Source organism: Arachis hypogaea, chromosome 16 (assembly GCF_003086295.3).
Source record: "Arachis hypogaea cultivar Tifrunner chromosome 16, arahy.Tifrunner.gnm2.J5K5, whole genome shotgun sequence".
Taxonomy (NCBI): Eukaryota; Viridiplantae; Streptophyta; class Magnoliopsida; order Fabales; family Fabaceae; genus Arachis; species Arachis hypogaea.
This window is the reverse complement of record NC_092051.1, coordinates 125,361,707-125,383,663: the sequence shown is the minus strand read 5'-3', so window position 1 is coordinate 125,383,663 and position 21,957 is coordinate 125,361,707. Positions and strand designations below refer to the sequence as shown.

At 29.6% G+C, this 21,957-nt stretch overlaps 3 protein-coding genes across 5 annotated transcripts; 1 reads left to right on the top strand and 2 right to left on the bottom strand.

Moving 5' to 3' along the window:
• The first annotated feature begins 6,282 nt into the window (after window positions 1-6,282).
• Window positions 6,283-9,702, top strand: LOC112754885 (protein SINE1). Of its 2 annotated transcripts, none has more exons than XM_025802686.3 (3): window positions 6,283-6,527; window positions 7,013-8,332; window positions 8,943-9,702. In XM_025802686.3, exons 2-3 carry the CDS (start codon window positions 7,022-7,024, stop codon window positions 9,423-9,425), a joined length of 1,794 nt encoding a protein of 597 aa, XP_025658471.1. In that variant the 5' UTR covers window positions 6,283-6,527; window positions 7,013-7,021; the 3' UTR covers window positions 9,426-9,702. The 2 variants fall into 2 exon arrangements, with proteins under 2 accessions (XP_025658471.1, XP_025658472.1); XM_025802687.3 differs by lacking the exon at window positions 6,283-6,527 and adding an exon at window positions 6,557-6,906.
• Window positions 9,703-10,393: 691 nt separating this feature from the next.
• On the bottom strand, window positions 10,394-12,978 carry LOC112754883 (photosynthetic NDH subunit of subcomplex B 2, chloroplastic). Its single transcript, XM_025802685.3, has 3 exons — window positions 12,139-12,978; window positions 11,214-11,654; window positions 10,394-10,776 (listed from the first exon to the last, which is right to left on the bottom strand). Exons 1-3 carry the CDS (start codon window positions 12,571-12,573, stop codon window positions 10,579-10,581), a joined length of 1,074 nt encoding a protein of 357 aa, XP_025658470.1. The 5' UTR covers window positions 12,574-12,978; the 3' UTR covers window positions 10,394-10,578.
• A 4,475-nt stretch (window positions 12,979-17,453) lies between these two features.
• LOC112754882 (YTH domain-containing protein ECT2) lies at window positions 17,454-21,404 on the bottom strand. 2 transcript variants are annotated; one of them, XM_025802683.3, is made up of 9 exons: window positions 21,235-21,404; window positions 20,676-20,752; window positions 20,495-20,603; window positions 20,296-20,363; window positions 19,285-19,884; window positions 18,556-19,128; window positions 18,247-18,459; window positions 18,022-18,162; window positions 17,454-17,857 (listed from the first exon to the last, which is right to left on the bottom strand). In XM_025802683.3, the coding sequence occupies exons 1-9, from the start codon at window positions 21,260-21,262 to the stop codon at window positions 17,705-17,707; spliced, it is 1,962 nt and encodes a 653-aa protein (XP_025658468.1). In that variant the 5' UTR covers window positions 21,263-21,404; the 3' UTR covers window positions 17,454-17,704. The 2 variants fall into 2 exon arrangements, with proteins under 2 accessions (XP_025658468.1, XP_025658469.1); XM_025802684.3 differs by having other exon boundaries at window positions 20,490-20,603; window positions 21,235-21,361.
• Between the last annotated feature and the right edge of the window lie 553 nt (window positions 21,405-21,957).

Sequence of the window (21,957 nt, the reverse complement as noted above, 5' to 3'; positions counted from 1 at the left end):
CGTGAGTGATTCTTTCTAGATTTGAATTTTGGGGTATGTGAAATGCTGAAGTATAGTCCTGAATAACTGTTACAAGATATATAAATATGGCGCAAAATTCAATTTTTTGCACATGATGTTTCATTGTTTTGTTAGAAGGACGTCTAACTGGCATATTAATGCCTCCTACCTAACAGTCTTTTTGTTTGCAAGCATGATAGATAGTTGAATAAATTTTAGGTAATCTTTGAATTATGATGCCATGATGGTATGGTACATTTATTTATTCCTTATTCCTTTGTATTTTAATTTTGTGGCGCGTCTTCTAAATCAGCAAGACGAAAGATTCAAAAGCGGGAAAAGACTTTTATACCCTCTCCCCGACTAAACTTCCAAAGTGGTATTTTACAATTTTTACCATTTTAGTCTTTTAGATCTAAAATTTACTATACTGGTATTTAGGATCCAGCTTTGATTACTATATTAGTTACTGGATTCTTTCCAGCGTTGAGTCCTCGAATAGAGTCTTGAGCATGTTTTAAACTTGTTATGCTAAATACATGGCTAAATAATATCGTTTCATTTTGGTGTTTAAACAAGGCAAAAACAAGAAAATGAAGAAGAGTTTATGTAATGTGTAAATTATTTTATCTCTTTATTTTTCAAAATAATTTTGTTTTTGCCTAATTTAAACGGTAAAATAAGCTATGTCCGGCATAACAAGTCAAGCCAACTCAGTACACTATTCAATGATTTAGTGCCGAAGAAGGTTCAGAGACCAAGAGGATATATCCAGAATTAGATCTCAAAAATCAATATAGTAAATTTTGAATTTAAAATACTAAAAATAAAAGCACTATATGAGATTTAGTCCCACTTCCGGCCTCCCCTAAGTTTTCACAGGGTAATGCAATTAAAAATTTAAAATCATCTATTTTATTATATAAAAATCGGATTTCTGCACTTAATAATGGAGCTGACGTGGCATGCTTCTGAGAGTGTTTCCCGATTTATTTCTTTTAACTCATTAAATACAAGTTATTACGATAAACTAACTATATCAACTAATTGATTTGATTAGATATATAATTTATTATAATTTATATCAATTTGTTTTGGTAATATTTCCAAATTATTTATTTTAATATTCTGTTAGTATTTTTTAATTTATTTCTTTTAATTTATTAAACTAAATTTATTGTGTGTACTAATTAATTAATTTGATTACTTTATTAGTTATTAAAATAATAAATCTATGAATAAAATGGGCAATTGAGATATTTTCAACTAATAATTAAATTAAAACAAATCATATATATTGTGCTAAATTCAAATTATGTGAATTAATGACTAAATTAAAATAAGATAATTTTTTACTTATTCAAGTTGAGTGTAATAAATACAAATTAATTTTGTTAGATAATGATAGTTGTCTGGTCTATTATATATAGATGGCCACACAAAATTATAAGAATCGTGATTTTTATTACTCTTGCTATTTCAAGTTTTCAACTATTCTTTTCTTCTTTTTTTTTTATTTATGTATAATTTCTTTTATATATAAATGTATCCAAAATGAGAAAGTACGGATGAATATTTTATTAATTATTTGTTTGATGAATATATCTCAATTTAGACATTCTACTACTGAGGATAGAAGTTGACATGTAGCAATTCAAAGTGGCCAATGTATTTTTTTATAGTATTAGATAGAAGAATATTTGTTAAAATGAATATACCCATTGTAATGATTTTTTTTCAATTGTTATATTTTTATGTCAGTCGTGTAAATTCTTTGAAGGTACAAGATAATAAAATAGGTTGACTTTAATATCATTAGAAACTAAATTTAATGGTTCAAATAAGCACCACTAATTATATTAAAAAAATAATTTTGTAATAATAATGTGATTTACGTATTAATTTTTTCGTATAAATTCATTTCAAAATGTAGAAATTAGACTCAATTACGCTAAAATTTTAAAGGTAATATATAATTTGACGACAAAATTAACATTTATTAAGGAAATAAATTTATTTATGGCTATTTTCTAACTATAAATAATAATAAGACTTATGAAAAAATATTAATGTCATCATTTTTATTAATTAAATCATAAAAATACGGAGTTACCATGGATAATATCAAAACTGATATAGAAGTGCAAACATGATAAAAATATGGAGTTACCATTTGAATTATAATTTATATATAATATATAAAAATATTAATATAATTTTATTCTATTATATATAATTTTTTTATTATATTTTGGATTATGTTTTATATTTGATTGATTATAAACTTGAAGATGTTTAATTATATATTTTGGACAATATTTATTTTGCTTTGGACAATGTTGGTTTTATTATTTTATTTCAATAAATTTGGTTTACGATTATGTTTATTACATATTTATAATTATAAAGATTTTAATATGTGTGAATTTAAAAATAATAATTTTTTTTATGTTTTTAGAAATTATAAATTATAAATTTATTGAAATTGTTGTAAAATTATATATATTGTTTAATATTTAATGGTTTATAAAAAGAAAGAGAACCCGCCAACTCGCCAGCGTACCATTAGGCGGGACGGGGGAGAAATTCAGGACCGCCTTACCAGGCGGGGCGAGGCGGGCTAGCCTACCAAATGGCGGGCTTTTTCGTTTGTCACTCTTAATGGGACATGAACATAAGTACCCGCCGCATAAAACCTATTAAATGTACGAGAATATAAAATTATTAATTTATCATAATTTATATATATATATATAAATCCATTTCTTGAATTTAGTAACCCTAATTTCTACTTCCAATTCAAATTCTTCCTTTTTCTTCCAGACTCATTCTCAGCCTCAATCCTCTCTCTCTAACTCACTTTCTCTGCTTCTCAAGTTTGTCACTACGTCGCTCAGTATCGTTCCAAAAAATTATGTTATGTTATTATGTTGGAATATGTTTTATAACGAATATGTTATAAATTGTGTTGAATTATATTGAATTGATTATTTTATGATTATTATATTATGTCTTTTTGTGTTAATTTTTTCAAAAGTTTTCAAAGAATATTCGTAGATACTCGAGGAGATCTGCGTTCCCTAAGGGGTAATTAAACAGGAACTTGCAATGACAGAGAAGGAACGGAGACATTTTTTTTTAAATAGGAGTGAGGAATGGAAAGGGGGCTTCTCACGCTCTCCTGACTACTCATTACCATATCTAACTAGCAACGAGATCCAATCTGAGCCGATTTAAGAAGGGACACGTGGACTTTATCTGCATTGGCATTTAAGGTAACGAACGTAAGTCGGATTTGAGACCCTAACAATGAATTTTAGTTGATCTTGCTTGCATTGAGGACTTAATAGGCCCAAATATATTTTGGATTAATATTTTGAGTCATTGTTATAGCAAATACTATACTATTTAATATTATAACACTTTCTATATGTAAAAGTTGGAAATTTTTTAATATTACAACACTTAATATTTACAAGACATTTTTTAATTCAAGTTTAAAAAATTAATTATCTCTTTTTTAGTTTTAATATTTTTTTCTAATGTAACGAAAAAGTGAAAATAACAATAATCACTCACATAATTAAAATAGATAATCTTAATATTAACATGACAATATATATATATCAAGAATTATTATATATGATATATAATTTTTTTTCTTTTCTGTAATGACTATTTATATAATTTATTGAATAATTTTTTCATCTTAATATTTAATAAATTTAATATACAAAATATTATTTAACATACAAAATAAGTAACTTAAGTCATTATCTAGGACAATAAATATAATAGTACAAATATTTATTTATTTATTAGTAGTGAAAAATATATAAATAGTATAAATTGATATTTTTTTAGTATAAAAGCAATAATAAAGGTTATTAATTAAGTTAAATACATAATTAAAAATTATGAAAAATTTCTTAAATAATAATTAAAAAAAATAAGATCACTATTTTCACATATTACAAAGTTTATGAAAAAAATTTTGGATAATAAATCAATCCTCAAATAGATTATACATTAATTCTGTCAAAAAAATTAAATAATTAATATATTGGATATTATATATATATATATATATTATCGATTACTAAGTTTATAATTAATTTTTAATCCAATTTTTGATAATTAAAATTTAAATAATTAAAATTATTAAATGCTGAATATTTTGTATCTAATTAATTTATTTTTTATTGAAATAACAAAATGAGTTGTTAATCAATTTTAAATTTAAATTTAAATTTGAGTAAGAAATAAAAAATTATTTTAAATTCTATCTCACTAACCAGAATTAATTTTAACATAACAAATTATTTTGTATATCATATATATTGTAAAATAATATGGTCATTTGCTCTTTTTTAATGATAAATATTGTCAAATAAAATAGTGTAAGAAATTAGAAGAAAATATATTTACAAGTTTAGAAAATATTAATTTATTTTTTAATAGAATAAATTATATATTGAATAACAAAAGTTGTTATTGGTTTCTCTTCACACTAACTAATACTCAACGATGGTGTTTCGGTACACTATGTTACCAAAAAATATTAATCGATCTAATAACTTTTGTAATGACATAAGTTTATGAATTTTGAAAATTTAGAAATCACTTCATAAAATGTGAAATTTTAACAAGTAATAAGGTTGATCATATTGTTTTGACTTCAAGAATGAATATGATACCAACAAATAAAATTGTTCCAAGTAAATTTCAACAAAGACAAAAGTCCATGAGTATTGCTATTAATGAAAAATTAATCTATTTTAAAGACAAATACAATTTTTTTTGCTACGGATTTCCTAACTCAACAAGTCGATGACTAATCCACCACATATTGATACTCTATTTATTAAGGGTCTGTCGCTAACTAATGGATTGTTATACACACAAGACGATATTCGAACTCCAAATACTTGCTTAAACGGACAAATAAAATGACCATTCAACCAATCTAAATTGATTAAAATAAATATTAATTATTTTTAATATTTTTAAGTTGTAAAATATTTGTAATAATTATTTCTATAAATATTTTTCATTTAAATTTTAATAAAAAAAATTTTTATAATTTTATGTATTATGGAACATACACTAGTATTACTAAAAAGAGAAAAATCAGACGCTCCCTAACAATTTATGCAAAGTTATTAAATGAATAACTTTGTCATCTCTTATACCCGTGTCAGCAGTCAACAACATCTTTAATTTTGGCATGATTTATACAGCAACAGCAACAACGGATTAATGGGAACTAGAAAGGGGGAAGGTTAATTATTGTTTTGTTATTTTCAATATCCGTTTTTGTTAGGTAACACTTATTTGCAACATCCTTTTAAATCATTCTTCTCTTTCAAAAGATAAAATTTCATAGTATTATTTTTGTTCCAAATATTTGAGAATGAATTTTTTTATGTTATTTCTAATTTTTCTTTGTCATATGAAGTAAAACATTTTTCCAATTTTTTATAATTTATTTTCCTTTTTTCGTTTACCCTTTTTCAAAAAAAATTCATTAGAATTTATCACATATGACATTTACAGTATACACTACCTTGGTAATTTTTTTTCATGAAAATATTTTAAAGATAATATTGATACTTATCACAAATGTTTAAGATAAAAATATATAATAATACAAAATACATATACTATTATTGTGATTTCATCGTATATATTATCTAATTCAGTTACAAGATAGGACCGATATAATAATAATAATAATAATAATAATAATATTCCACCTACATTCTCAACTAATGTATTTAGGAAATTTTAATTTTATTTTCAACTGTATTTTGTTTTAAAAAATATTAAATTTCTATACAAAACTTATGAGGTAATTTTTTATAAAAGAAAACTTCTCACTAATTAATTAGAAACAAAAAAAATTCATAAACATCTAAAATTGAGGATTTAGCTAATTTGTATCTTAAAAGCATATACTAAAATTATAAACTGAGAAAATTTTTATTAAGAATATAAAAATTTAAAAATTTTAATGTATTTATTTTACATTTCAAAAACTCCCACTAATTAATTGGTGTCTGATTTTTTGCGATTATGTTGGATACTTAAACAAGGAACTTGGGGCTCTTGGGCTCTTAAAAATTTAAAATTTCTTTTTCCTATTAAAGTTTGAGGGCATTTCTGGTATTGTAGTTGCTCTGAAATGAATCATGTGGGACCCACATGGAAAAAGGATAGCGGTGGAATTAAAATGAAACTATTTTTGAAAAGGGAGGAACTCAACTCATTCGAGCCAGCCATGCTATGCTCAGACAAACAAATCACAACACAACACAATAGTTGAAAAAAAAGAAAACAACTCACAAGAATTCAAATTCTCAACAGTGACACTTGTTCTTAGACTCTTTTACCTTCTCCATTATTTTCTTACACCTCATTCACTCTCTTTCGTTGCCACCTCTTCCTTCCATTCAGCTCACATAACTGTGTGTGTCAAAACACGCACACAGAGCCATCCTCTGCATCTTTTTCTTCTTCAAATTCAGGTGATTACTATTTTCTTGCTTCATTTTCCTACTGCTTTTCTTTTTGTTCTTTGCTGTTTCATTTATGTTTCTTTTACCAAGATAATTGTTGGAATAGAAAAAAAAAGAGTCGTTGTTCTGACCCTCTTTTTGGATGCCTTGAAAAATTCTGTTTTTGGTGAAAATTTGAAATATTTGAGGACCGTTGCAATTGGGTCTTCAAGCACTGTCTTCAAGTTTGAATTTTTTTTCCCTATATTTTTTTTTTTTGGTGGCGGAGGGGGTATTTGTTTGTAAAAGTTATGAAGTCTTGGAGCTGATTTTCGAGCATGAATCTGCGAAAATATTTAAGGGAATAGAATTCAAGGGAGTAAATATTCATGGAACAACTATTACAAGAGTAAAATTTCATTTTTCAAACTTGTGTTATTTATTTTTATTCTCATAAATATTATTATTATTATTATCATTTCTACTTGCTGATAGTTGTAGATGTTTGGTTTCAGAGTTCAGTAATGGGAAAGAATCTCAGCCCCGTGATGCAGCAAGAGCTGGCAAATCTTGACAAAGATCCAGATAGCCGCAAATCTGCCATGAAAGCTTTGAAATCATATGTTAAGGATTTGGATTGCAAGGCCATTCCTGTGTTTCTTGCAAAAGTTTCTGAGACCAAAGAAACCGGCTCTTTGTCTGGTGAATTCACAATTTCACTCTATGAGGTTCTTGCTAGGGTTCATCAAGTCAAGATTGTCCCCATGATAGACAGCATCATGGTGTCCATAGTTCAGACCTTAGCTTCAAGTGCAGGGTCCTTCCCTCTTCACCAGGCTTGCTCGAAAGTGGTTCCGGCTATTGCCAGATATGGAATTGAACCCACAGCCCCTGAAGACAAAAAGAGACACATTATTCATTCCATTTGCAAGCCTCTTTGTGATTCCCTCTCTAGCTCCCAAGATAGTTTAACTTCCGGTGCTGCACTTTGCCTAAAGGCCCTGGTTGATTCAGATAATTGGCGATTCGCTTCGAGTGAAATGGTCAATAGGGTTTGCCAGAATGTTGCTGTGGCATTGGAGGGAAAGTCCACTCAAACCAATGCTCACATGGGTTTGGTTATGTCGCTGGTGAAGCGCAATGCTCTGGTTGTTGAAGCCTATGCAAGGCTGCTCATACAATCTGGACTAAGAATTCTGAATGCTGGCCCAGAGGAGCGTAATTCTCACAAGAGGCTCTCAGCCATTCAGATGGTGAATGTATTGATGAAGTGTTTGGACCCAAGGAGTGTATTCTCGGAGCTCGATTTGGTAATTGAAGAGATGGAGAAGTGCCAGTCTGATAAAATGGCTTTCGTGAAAGGTGCAGCATTTGAAGCCTTGCAAACTGCTAAGAGAATTGCAACTGACCGGAAGCCAAGATATGTAAAGAGTCCTGCTTCGGTGACAGGGTCGAATTTTGGTAATAGAGACTATATGGAGGGGGAAAATTCTCCTCAATCTATTTCACCAGAATCATGTACTATTGACTTTTTCAGTGGCTACGAATCTGGATCTGTTGCCGAGTCTGCTATTTCGACCGGGCAATATCGCTGGAACTCGGATTATGAGAGGAGGAGTGTGAATAGGAAGCTTTGGAGTTATGAAAATGGAGGGGTTGATGTGTCTCTCAAGGATGGTTTGTTCTCCAAAGTGGGGCAAGAGAATCCCTTGTTGGAGCAGTCTGTGAGCAATGAGTTTCCTCTTGGAGATGGAGAATTGTCTGAGGAATTTTCTGGTTTCATGTATCGAAATCCTGTGAATAGAATATCTAAAAGTACCAACACAAGTCCACTGGTAAGTTTTATTCAAGTTCTCTACTTTCTGATTTTCTTTTGCCTTCAGTTTTATTCAAACTATTGAGTTCAGAGTTTATATATAAATATTTCTACTAAGTTGTTCATTTTACATGTCCTAGCAAGTACAGTGTTCTTGAAGTAACTTAATGGTAGAAGAATTGCAATTTATCATGAAGCCATTATAAATTATGCACTTCTTCATTTACCTAGAAAGCAATTTAATATATTTTGCTTAATCGCTTTTTACATGCGCTCCATTGGTTGAACATGAACACCACTCCACAACTGTAAGTGGAAGACATTTTATCAACATTAACCTTAAAAGTCGAAGTTTTAAATTCAAGTGATTTCGACAAAATATTCTATGCTACAGAAAGTGAGCATTTAGTTACTATGCTAAGGACCTTTGAACTTTGAACAGTTTGATGGACAATCTACTTGATTCATTTGATGATTTCTTCAGCATTTGAAAGTAGTAGATCCCTTTTTCTTCTTTTCTCTAATGATTTGTGCTTAAGTTTTCCTAAGCTGCCATGTTTCTGATTTAAATAACTAGCTCTTCCATTGCTCAAGAATTAACATATGATTTCTTTTTCGTTGTAAATCAGAGATCGCGCTCGCAAACCACAGCTGACCTGATCAATATCTTTGAGACCCCAAGGAAGCTCATTCAATCCCTTCAAGATCCAAGTGATGTTTCTCCGGGTAGCTCTGAGAAACAGAACAGAAGGTACAGGAGTCTATCCTCAGGCAATATCGATTGGAGCCCGACATCTGAATTTGACGAAAATGGTTCATCAGATCATACAAACTGTGACTGTAAAGTGAATCAAAGCGACGACGAATTCAAGAGTGACTCTGAGTCAGTGTCATCAACTGATGATCTTTCTGGAGATGCCGGTATTCAGACACCTATCAATGTTGTTCCCGAAAATAAGAATATTGTGCAAACTGGCAGCACAGGGAAAGCACGTCACAAGATGAAACGTAAATTGTTCTGCGGCTTTTCATTCGTGCTCCTTGCAATGGCCACCCCTCTGATTTGGATCAGCAGTCAGCAGGATCAAGGCCATTACCTTGTCCCTACATAAAATGCTTGTGTAATGAACATGCTGAGAATTTAGAGCATTCTAGGTATGATATTGTAACAGTGGTTGGCTAGTGGTATTCCAACTAAATGTTGGAAGTTGGAACCTTAAGTGACAGTAAATCTGTTATGTTCCATTGAGAATCTTCAATGGGATTTTATGTCTAGCAATTGTAGGAATATTCTCCATTAGTGAAAAATAATCTGTTGTAGAACTTCTAAGTTGTTAATTTGTTAGAAATGGTTCTTTTATTTTATATCTTTATCATGGTTTTTTCTCATGCAAGTGGTTTTTGATGAATCTTTCATATCTTTAACAGCTTAATTCTCTTTGTATTTTAGAGAATGTTTATACAAAATACAAAATCTCAAGTTTTGAATATGGTGATGCATGCCTATTGTTTGTTTAATGAGACACAAAGTTTGAAGACACATTAGCACATCATATACAAAATACATGTATTTAGTATTTTAATAGAAAGTTGAGACACAAGTATTAGATATAAGACACAAATTTTTATTACAATTTCGTTCTTTTAAAATTATTAAAATTCTACTTTCTACTCTTATCACTTTCATTACCAACATTTTTCTCTTTATTAGTCGTAAAATTAATTTTCAATAACAATTGTGTTTCTGTCTCATTAATATTTTAACAATCAAATAGACTACATGTATTCATGTGCATCTGCATTTGTGTGTATGTGTATCTTTGTGCATGTGTCCCCATTGTTCTGAATTCTGATACAATAAACATACATAGCCTTAGGTTCTGTTTTGTTATTGAACCTAGACGGAAATACAAACCATGGAAATACAGATACATAAAGATGTTTGGAAAGAAGGATAGGGACAAAGATAAAGAAAAGATTTTATTCCAGGGAAAGAAATTTACAGATTTTCTATCCACTCCAAAATAAGGGACACAACAACGGATGGAAAAAAACTTTGATCTCATGGCAAACATAATTGTTAATAGAGAATGAATAGTAACTAAATTTCATTCATTGATGGTATTCAATGTAAGTCAATTAAAAGTTGTATGAATTTTGGCAAGAACAATTCAGATAATGCTTCATATACAAAAAATCATAAAAGGATTGCAGAATAGTAGGTAAGAAAGAAAGAAAGATTTACAGCAAAAACAAAATGGGATTTTAAGTGAGATTGTCATGCTCAATAACTTGTGCTCCTCTCCACTCTTCACCAGGGTTCACAGTCACAGGCTCCAGTATTGAAGCAGGGCCAGTGCATATAAAGTAGTCTTTTCCATATTTCTCTGACAATGAACCAGGGCTTGATACATAAATATCCTCAAATCCCATTCTTATTACCCTGAAGCAAAGCTCTCGTCCCTGTAGAAACAAACAAGGACTATTCGAATAAACATGTAAAATAAGAATTTAATTTTAATGCACTCACACATTTGTTTAATCATATCAGTTCTTTTAGATGATCATTCATATAATCAATATAATCAATGTAAAAAAATACTTATTTTTGCTGACGTACGGTTACGTAATTGGATGCACATAGTGTCGACTATCACACACTTATTTTTCATACTAATATTTCAAATTTTCTATACTTAGATAAGTAAAAAATCTTTAATAATCAACGAAACAAATACATTATTATGTTTACAGTAATTTATATTGATGCTACATTAGTATTACTATTCCTCTTGTTAAAAATGTGTTTGAAATTAATTATTCTACCCATTTCATATGTAAATACAAAGCTGTGCAGCATATTGTAATTTCTAAAGCATTGTTATATCATGGATTCTAACCTGATCAATGGTTTCATACTTGGAAGGTGGAGTATTGTAAAATGGCTTTGATCTTTCACTTGGAGGTGCTGCATAGACTCTACTCATCTTATTCTCAAGAAGTGTAAAAGTCAGGTCTTGCTGACCCCATGTCCCCGGCTTTGGTTCCGGCTCAGCGCCGAAGGAAAGCCATCCGGGAGGCTCGTATTTCGTGGCATCGGCCGGAGTCAGGATTTGGAAAGGCGAAGACGGAGGAGGGTGCAAACAGTATGAGCAGGCTCTAAGGCCTTGAATTGCTGCACCATTTCTTGTCTTGAATCTCAAGTGGCTGAGTATGGCATTGTTTAGAGTAATAGCCTTAGGAGCTTTGTTCTTCACTATAACTGCTGTGGCCATGCTCACTGGATAAAGGCTCACAACGTATGTGATGTCCAAAAATCTACTAGTGCAGCTCAATTCAACCTTTGGGGAACAAAAACTCAGTATTTCACAATTTGATAAACAAGATTGTTAACGGAAATTCTAGCAGCCCGTACTTCAAATAAAATAAAATGAGGAGTTGATTAAAGTTGGTTTCAACTTTCAAATAGAAGGTAATTAGTTATTAGGATAAATGGTAGGTTAATCACTTTTTTCCAATAATATAATATATTCGAAATACAAAACGTTTTTTTCACAATTTGAAAATTTCTAATGAGTCTCCAACCATCTAAATAATTGGTCTAAATTATTTTCAGGACTGCTTAGACCAATTACTTGGATAATTATAGAGGGGCACTTTGTCCTTTGACAGGCAAACAGTCAAAGAATCGAACGGTCAAATAAACATCAAATATATATTTCCATACGATAGTTGATTAATGGCTTAATTTTTGTTATTATTTTATAGTAAGTTTGGTTTTTCATTTGAACAACTTCCAAGTATGTATGATGAGAAGGTAGGTACCTGGACAGCATCAATGGCGTCGAAGTCAGCATCATTTACAGTCCACTCTAAAGTTGAAGGGAGTAACTGTCTGCCTCCAGGTTGCACTGCTTCATTCAAGATCAAACCAATCCCACCCTTGGCCTTGTAAAGGCCAGCTTCGGCAGCCGGAATTGTATAAAGCACCTCCTCAAAACCATCATCTTTCCAATAAACATGTGGCCTGTAAGATGTCACATGAGCATCAGGTATCCTTAGGCTCAATGAGCTGCCATTTCGAACCGAAAGCTCCACAACCGGGACACTGTCAGCTTCACAGAACTTGATGCCTTTTCGCCCGAATTTCTCGTTGAGTGCCTCAGGAGTGGAGACACTAGTAGAAGTAGTAGTAGCAGATGTTGATGAGGCTTTTATCAAGTTTAGTTTCGGAAGAGATAAGGAAAGAAAAGAAGCCATTGATGGAACAGAGGAATGAGTTTATTAAAGCTTTAACAGCTTCCACACAGATTAGTGTGTGACATGTTTGTTGCTAAGGCTTAGCCTAACAGACACTTCTGGATTTTATTTTGTGGCATACAAAGTGCAAATGTGTTTTGGATTATTCTTGCTTTGTTTAAAGAGTGTGAGTTGAATTCGTGTTATCAAACTCAATTGAGGGATTAGTGAGATTTGAACTTGGGGCATTTCTCTTGAATGGGAAAATCCAATTCTTACATAAAAGGACAAGGAGCGAAACTAAGCAAAGGCCACAAATCTCCCTCGTTATCCTTTTTTTTTGTTGCTAGATTTCAGTTTTTATTTGTGTCATTCTTTGGGACTTTGTTGGGGGCAGAACCACTTTGAAGAACACTTCCCTCTTTCGGTGTGTGACTATACAAGTGAACTACAAAAATATATTCTCTAATTAATTACAAACTCTCACATAAATACCTCCAAATTTGTTAGTGATAAAATGCCTCAAAATATTTTCAAATGCAATAAAATTAATTAAAAATATATTTTTTATAAGTGATAAATGACTTTTATATTTAGCAAATTGCATGTCTTTGATTTAAAATTGTGTAACAATATTTGGATAAATATTCAAAAGTACATGCAAAAAATATTAAAATTTGATCTCTAAATTTTTTATTTTTTAAAAATATTTTTGGCCATTTAGAAAAATCACAAAAAAATACTTAGTATAAAATCCAAATTTTAATGATAAAAATATTTTATTTTTTAATTTTATTTGCAAAAAATTATATCATAATTTGATCTCTAAAATCCTTTTGAGAATATAAATTTAAAACGTTAGGCACTGTTATCGTATTGTAAAATATTTTGCAGATATTTTTGTCGATAACAAATTTAATTAATACTCAAATTGATCTTTAAAATTTGTCACATACGTCAAATTTGTCTTTGAATTTTCACATCTCGATTCAGACCCTAAATTTTTAATTCGTGGCTCACGTTAGTCCTTTAAGTGATTTATGTCCATGCTAACATATCAATCAGTACTACATGTCAGAACAAGATTTGACCATGTGAAATAAAAGTACGAAGTTAGGAATGGCAAGTGGAGAAATCCGTTTCGCCCCGCCAGAAGCCTGTCCTTTGGCAAGCTGGCCCGCCCCGCCCCGCCTAGTGAGGCGATCCTAGAATTCCACCCCATCCTACGTAATTGCGGGCTGGCGGGTTAAACCCCACCAAAACTCCTCTTTTTTTTTAACTATTAACTACTAAATAATATATATAATTTCACAACCATATTAATAAATTTATAATTTAAAAGACATAAAAAATTATATTTTTTATATTCACAAATATTAAAGTCTTTGTAATTATAAATATCTAATAAATATAATTATAAACTAAATTTTTATCCAAAACATAATTATAAATATTATCTCCAAAATAACATAAACATAATCTAAAACAATCAATTTTCATCTTCATAATCTTGTAAGTTGAGTTGGAGAAAATTAAATTTTTGCCAAAAAAATTACAAAAATACTTTCTTACCAAAAAAACCAATCGGTGGAAAAGTCTACCCCACCCCATCCCCCCCAAAACTTGCAATTTAAACGGTGCAGATTAGGTAGAAATTTGCTTTTGAACGGTCCTAATTTTTTAACCGGATACACTTTTTTTGGTAGATTACACGTACTAACCTGACGAATTTAGGCCCGTATACGAAGTGTCTATTAGAAGTGTCTATTAATAACACTAACATGGTAACGTGGCTTGTAATGCAATGTGTCATAACATAATTTTTTACATGCTCGTATGTTACGTGTTATAATATAATTTATCCACATGTTACTTCTATGTTATGATTATTTTTCAATTCAAATGATATATATGGTTTATGTACAAAGGTGTGTGAGATTTTAATTTGATGATGAATTTAAAAGAATGAAAAATGGAGAAAAAGTTAAAGGATATTAATACTTACAAAAAGGATAGATAAATATAATCAATCTCTTAATTTTCAAACAAATCATTGTGTAATAATTTTCATATAAGTGATCCTTTTATTAATTAATTAGTGTTAATTTCTCTTAAGAAGTTAAATAAGATTTAAACAAGTTTTAATTTTATATAAAATATGCACAATTTAGATCAAAACAAAAATAATCTATATTTTAGCCAATTGATTTAAATTGATTCTAATGATTCTAATTGATTCTCTAACACATATATTTATTTTATTGAAATAACATAACTATATATCATTAAATTTATCAATATTAAATTATTATAAAATTGTATGATTAAAATTAAAAATTTACAAATATTTATAAGAACTTTTTTATTTATGCAATATGTGAAATAATATTAAGACTTTGTCCTTCTTGCTGTTGTGTTTTAATATTTCTAAACAAATAACCAGTGAGTATCACGAGTTCCCCAAAATTTTTTATCTATTAATTTTGTGTTGTATACTTCCAAAATTGTCCTTTTCTGTACTAATTTTTTCATTTTTTTATTTATTAATATTATTGAAGAATACAATTAAAATTTATTTTTAAATTAAAAATAAAATTTATTTAAATTAAACATTAAAAAAATTCGATACATTAAAGACAAAAAGGTATTATTTATGCTTTATTATATATGTATCATACTCATTTTTTTTTTTCAAAATTTTATCTACTAGTAATTTTAGAAGTATTCTATGATGAGTAAAAATTTTGAATTCGTAATACAATTCATTCCGTTAAAATTTACTTTCATTTTATTTAATTTGGTAATTTTTCTAAGAATAATGTATCATTTTTGTTCCCAATGTTTTCGTCTTATTTAAGTCTATAACATTTTAAAATCGTCTTAATTTTGTCCCGTTATCAATTCTGTTAACAGATTGTTAGTAATTTTATAAAATTAGTAATTTACGTACCTCCAGCCAGAGACGGACTCAAGGAAGGGCAAGTAGTGGCCTTTGCCCCCAACAAATTTTAAACTCATATACTATTATAATAGATACATTATATAATAAAACTTAATAGTATAATAATAGTAAAAAGAGTTGATTCTTTATGTATTAGGGTTTAGATTTTTCTACATATATTTATATTATTTGTATTTTTTATTTGATTTAAAATTTTTTTTACATTTCTTTTTTTAAATTAATTTTAACATCTATAATCATATAAAAAATACTTTAATATTATTTATAATAATATTATTATTTTTCTAATTTTATTTAGTTATTTTTTATTATTTTTCTATTAATTTTTATCCATATTATTATATAAAAATACTTTAATATATCTAAAATTCACATAACAAAATTATTAGTTTAATTAATTTATATTATTTTATGTCATATTTTTTAATGATATAAAATATAAAAATATAACCCATGTCACATAAATACTTAATAAAGTAAATTAATTAATAAAATAATTAAAAATATATCATTTTATATTTTATTAGATGTAAAACCATAAAAAAATTATAAAAAAATTATAAAAATTGAGATAATTCTTTTTATTTGACAAATATTTATTAATTTTTAATTAAAAAACTAATTATAATTATATCTATTATTAAATATATGACATTATATTTAATTATACAAAATTTTAATTTTCGATCCATCCACTCTTAAATTCCTAGATTTGTCCCTATCTTCAGCCATTGCCAATAATCTTTTTTCAATTTGAAACTTCAAATTCTTGAACCACCAACTCAGATGGAGTCGGAGTATTTATTGTGATGATTAGAATTGGAGACTCATATTTTATAAATTTTATGAACAGTCGTGTTCTTTCTATCAAAGAACAAACCAGCTGTCAATACAATTAGTTAATAAAATTTCTTAATAATTATAATATCACCCTGACTAATTTCTATATTAACAAATTGGACTACAAATAGAATAAAAATTTTAACACAAACTCCTAACAACAGGACAACATTGATACAATTTTAAAACGCTAGGTACTTAAATAGAAAGATTTAAACATTAAGGACATTTTTAAGACTTACCTCAAATATTAAAGACAAAAATAATACTTTACTTATTAAAATATTACTTGGCTGGCTAACATTTTGGAGAAACACATAGCCAAATTATATCCTAATAATAAAAAAGATTTAATTATTCTGTTAATTTTTATATTTTTATTAAATTTTTATATATATATTTTTTAATTAATTCTCTACAATATTTTTAATTTTATAATTAAATTTTTGTCAATATAAAAAATATTAGAATTAATTAAATTTTTCTTCTCAAAATAAAGATATTTATAATTAAAAATTTAATTAAATCTTTAATTTTATAATTTTTAACAAAAATATTCCATTAATTTTAATATTTTTAACACAATAAAAACTTTTATAAACTTAAAAATAATATAAAAACTCATTTAAAATAAAAAATATAAAAATCTAATTATAAATTTAATAAAATTATAAAAACTAATATAATAATTAAACTTAATAAAAAAATACAACTACAAATTTAATAAAATTATAAAAACTAATATAATAATTAAACTTAATAAAAAAATACAACGCTCCTGATTGTTTAAATAATATATTATAGCCCAAGATTTGTCAGTTTCATCAAATAAAAGTTCAGAAAAGCCTTGTAACCGAATGCCGGTATTTTTTATTTTCCTTGTTAAAATGCGTTGGAGATCCAAATGCATCACCTAGGCTTTTTCTCCGATCCAATTATACTTGTAGAGTCATTTTATTTTTTTCTCATTTTGACGATCACACATTTTGTAATATTATCCTCGTATCACCAAAAAAAAATATATATATTATCCTCGATCTCGCATTTAGTGAACTTTGTACATAGCTGGTTTCAGTTGGGGTGTTTTTGATTTGGCTTATTTTAATAATAACTTACAATTTATTAAAATAGCTAAAATAGTATTCTCCAAGGTCAACTAGGGATGGGATAATTTAAACCTCTTGTAAAACACCACTCTTATCATAATTTAACCGAAATAAAAAGAAGAAAAAAACACACACACATACACTCACTCACTCACTCTCAAGATGACTAAAGGAACTAGATTAAAAAAAATAAAAAATAAAATCAAGACTCTAAAAAGCCAAAAATTAAATTTCTTTCTGTAGTTTAACAGCTCTTCGAGGAGTTTTCAAGTACTGTGATGGCTCCATTCCCTTTTCCTTCGGCTGCATCAGCAGCGGCTGATCCATTCAGCAATGAGCCCTCAAGAGATTTGGGTAATACAACTGTCCCAATTGTTATTTCACTAGGGTTGCTAACCTGTTATTTTGATCAGATGATTAACAAAAGCTTAATAATCAGAAAGGAAAAAATGGCCACTTCGAAGAGGCGAAAGATACAGGGAATATCATTGAAAATTTATACAGAACATGCCAAATGTGGAAAAGTTATCAAAACATCAGCAACTAAAGCAATGCAATTACCTGTTTTGCATGTTCCTTGGATTTCCTTTCCTGAGTGGCCTTTTCCCGTGTCTCGTAAAACCCAAAATCGTCCAAGATGCATGCTTTGCTTGAATGCTCCTTGAAAATTTTGACAATCTGAATGCCCTTGTCAAACTGAACCTGCAAAATGACACATATAAAGGATGAAATTTTAATTGATAAGGAGCTGGGATATGTTGCGGCAAAACAAGGCAGTGCATATACCTCTTGAGTGTCCCTGCTATTTGTAACAGGTCTATGTTCATTGTTCTCCAGTGTTATGTGCCTCAAAATGCTATTTGGGATGTCCTTTATTATATGCCACTTAACGGCAAAGCAACCGGTCCACCTGTCCTGCTGCCAGTATTCTACAGTTTTGCCGAAGTCCACAGGGCCAACCATCTCTGCTAAACCAACAAATTGCCCACTAGTGTTGACCTGTAGCCAAATAAAATGAATGCCAGAGAACACTCACGTTAGTTTAACAAAGAAAATCCAAGAATTTAGCAACAAAATGCTGCATATCACACTCACCGAAAATAACAGAAATATGGGACAAGACTTCTCCTTGGCTTCCTGATATGCTGCATCCAGCTTTTTATTTCCATTAGGGGTGCTAGCCCAAACGCTATATTTTATACTTTTGTGAACATCATCTTCGCTATAGGATTTAATAACAAAGAATTTTGCATCAGTGTAATTCTCAGGAAAATGTTCCCCATTGTATTGCTCCTTCTTGGGAGCCAGTGTCGCTTCCTTGTTATCTGAATCACTCTTCACTGGAAGGTCCTGTCCCTTCAGTAATAAGGTGACAGGTCCAAGACTTTTAGTGCCCTTATTATCAGAATTCCTGATAGATCTGGGTCCTTTATTCATCTCGCCAAATCCATCAACGTTCTTTCTTAAATGGTCAACACCATAACCATCACCTGTGCCTCTCAGCTTATTCTCAAATCCAGCTCTGGATCCATATGCAGTGGATCCATAACGAGAATCAGCTCTAAATGTGTTTCCGTATCGACTGTACACGCTGTTGCTCGGATACATCCTGTTCATGAAACCAGAAACCAGTTCCAGTCCAGATGGGCTTCTGGAACTGTGAAAGTTCTGCAACCAAAATGCATGATTCCAGTTAAATTTTGATACATTTGTGCATATAGAAGCCACACTGCTACAAGATTCCACCCAAATAGGAGGAGAGAAATGAACATTTGAGTGCATAACACAACACAAAAAGGAACATGTAGAAAAGTTGAAACATACCGTGAATTGCGGAAGTGGCTGAGGTAGCCTTTGATTCCTTTGTGCATTGAAATCTTTGAGAGGACCAACAGATGAAGATATTCCAGCCTTTGCTCCATGTTTGGACTGCCTATCAGAAATTAATGGAACATCTGAAGGAAAGGCCGACTGTTGGCCATGGGTGCTAATTCTTGGACCCTGATGCCCAGACAAAGGGACACATGCCGGCATGTTAGCCACCTGATAAAAATCATTTGAATTCAAAGAACCATGCTGGGAACCTGTTAGAAATGCATTCAACCCTTTTTTGTTTGAGCGGTCGCCATTGGCCATGGTAACAGTATTCCCTTTATTAAAGACATTTGATGAAGGAACATGATCGGCATTAACTGCAGTTGATATTTCCTCCCCTTGTGGAACACCGATTTTGTTGGGAGCATGCAGCATATCAGTAGAGGCTGGAGATTGGTAATAACAAGAAGGGTAGTGATACTGTTGCATCCCATAGAGTTGACCATCATGTTGAATGGGTGGAGAAGTGGCCGGTGGTGGATACGCTCCATAAGGTGTATAACCATAACCCTGATTGTACATATAAGAGCAGCTATCTCCATAAACACCCTGTTATTAGATCCATCAAACAAAACAACTATCATCTTTTATGTTGATGTGTAATAATATAGAAGTAAAAGAACAAACTATAACCTTAAAGGTAAAAGAACAATTAAAACAAATTAGAGATGGCACTAACGACAGAAGTGGCAAAAGAATAGAAGACTATGCTCTAATAATTTTATGATCAAGATAAATTTCAGCAATTTGAAATAACAATTACTGAAAATCCAAAACAACTATCGTTCATTAGAAACAATGGTTTTTTGGAACCGAATCATATCCACACACCATCAAATTCATCTTAAAAAGTCAAAATATAGCAGAAATTGGTCAGCACCCCATAGAACTTCGGCATCATCCTCAAAATCATTCAAGAAAGACATATCACAACTTGTAACAAGATGAAGAGTTGCTTACTTGAGCCATTCCTCCATCAACATTCATATACCTAGAATACATATTCCAGTCACTTTGCCCATCATAACCTGGAGCGGGGGGAAAGTGTCAATCTCTAAACATTATAATATGACATTCAAATGGCAATGTCTACATTTCTTTTGTATACACTATGAATCATATATCTATCCTCATCATAAGCAACAGTAACTTACCTTACCTCCATAATAGTATGCAGTAGAATGGTACCCATTCGGAACAAAGCATGCATTTGGATTGAATGGCTTATTCATCCCCTTAGCTGCTCCATTGGAGAAAGCAGGTCCATTCTGCATAGAAACAAACACATGTTAGAAGCCAAAAATAAAATGTATGCAACAAAAAAAGGGTCAAATAATAACCTTCTTTGCCGGCTCAGAAACTCCCATGTTCTTGGGCTCCGAATCCAGGGACAAATTTTGCAGTAAATCTGCAGCTTCTATTGGTGCAAAGGTTAAGGAAAAAGTAAAATTAACTTTCACAAAATCTATTTTGCAGCAAACACAAAGAAAAAGAGATAATAATTATAAGTTTATAACCAAACTCAACATTATTACTATCATTATTATATGAAGATACACAACAAAGTTCCTGTGGAGAAATTGAAACTATGCATAAAGCATCAATATTTTAACTCTTATGCAATTAACCACAGAGGTTGCAATTACAAAGTCCCAACACCAGAAAAGAGCATTCAAATTCAAATTTATTACTTAAAAAAAAAGAGAAAGAATAAATAACGATAAACACTATAATTACTGGCAGGGAAAGGGAAAAACAATAAGAACCCTATGAATAAATTAGAAACAGAAGAGCATAACATATAAAATGCATAGCACGGAGAATTGAATAGAAAAGATTGAAACTTTATGCGAGAGATGAAGGAACAGAAAAAAGAGAGGTAGGGAAAACAAAGGATACTGTCAGAAGAAGGAGTAACAGCTGCCATGATCGAATTGAGAGAAGAAGAGAGAAGAGAAGAGAAGAGAATAGGGTCGCCGCCTTAAGTCTTTGTTTTGGGGTTTTAGAGAGACAAGCGCATACACTCGCAAAAGAGAGAGATTGCGTGTTTTATATACAGCTGGAGATTTAAGAGAGAATACTGGTAAGTAGTAACTTATAAGTTATAAATTTGTGGGATATCTTGGTTAAATTTTAATTATTTAAATCAGTTTTAGAATTTTTATTTTGTCAATAAATTTTAATTATTCAAATCTGCTTTCAAATTTTTAATTATTTAAATATTGTTATTTTTTATTATAATTTATTTAATTTTTACCAAATTTTGACATAAAAAATAATTTATCTAACAAAACAGAATATTAAAAACTGATTTGGTAATTAAAATTTATCGAGAATTAAAATGTTCAACTAAAAACTTTTGAATACTGATTTGGAGTACTATTCATATAATTTTCACCGAGCAAAAGAATTGTTGACGAAAATTTAATCAAAATAACAAAATTGTTGTTTTTAAAAGCATAACAAAAATAATCGAAAATTAGATATATATTTTCAAAAAGAGTCCTAAAGATAAAATCCTAATTTCGTCTTTTACAAATATAATTAAAAAATGAGATATTTTCATATCTAAAATTTAGTAATTTTGTATTTGGTTAATTTTTTTTGCCAATTTTTATGAAT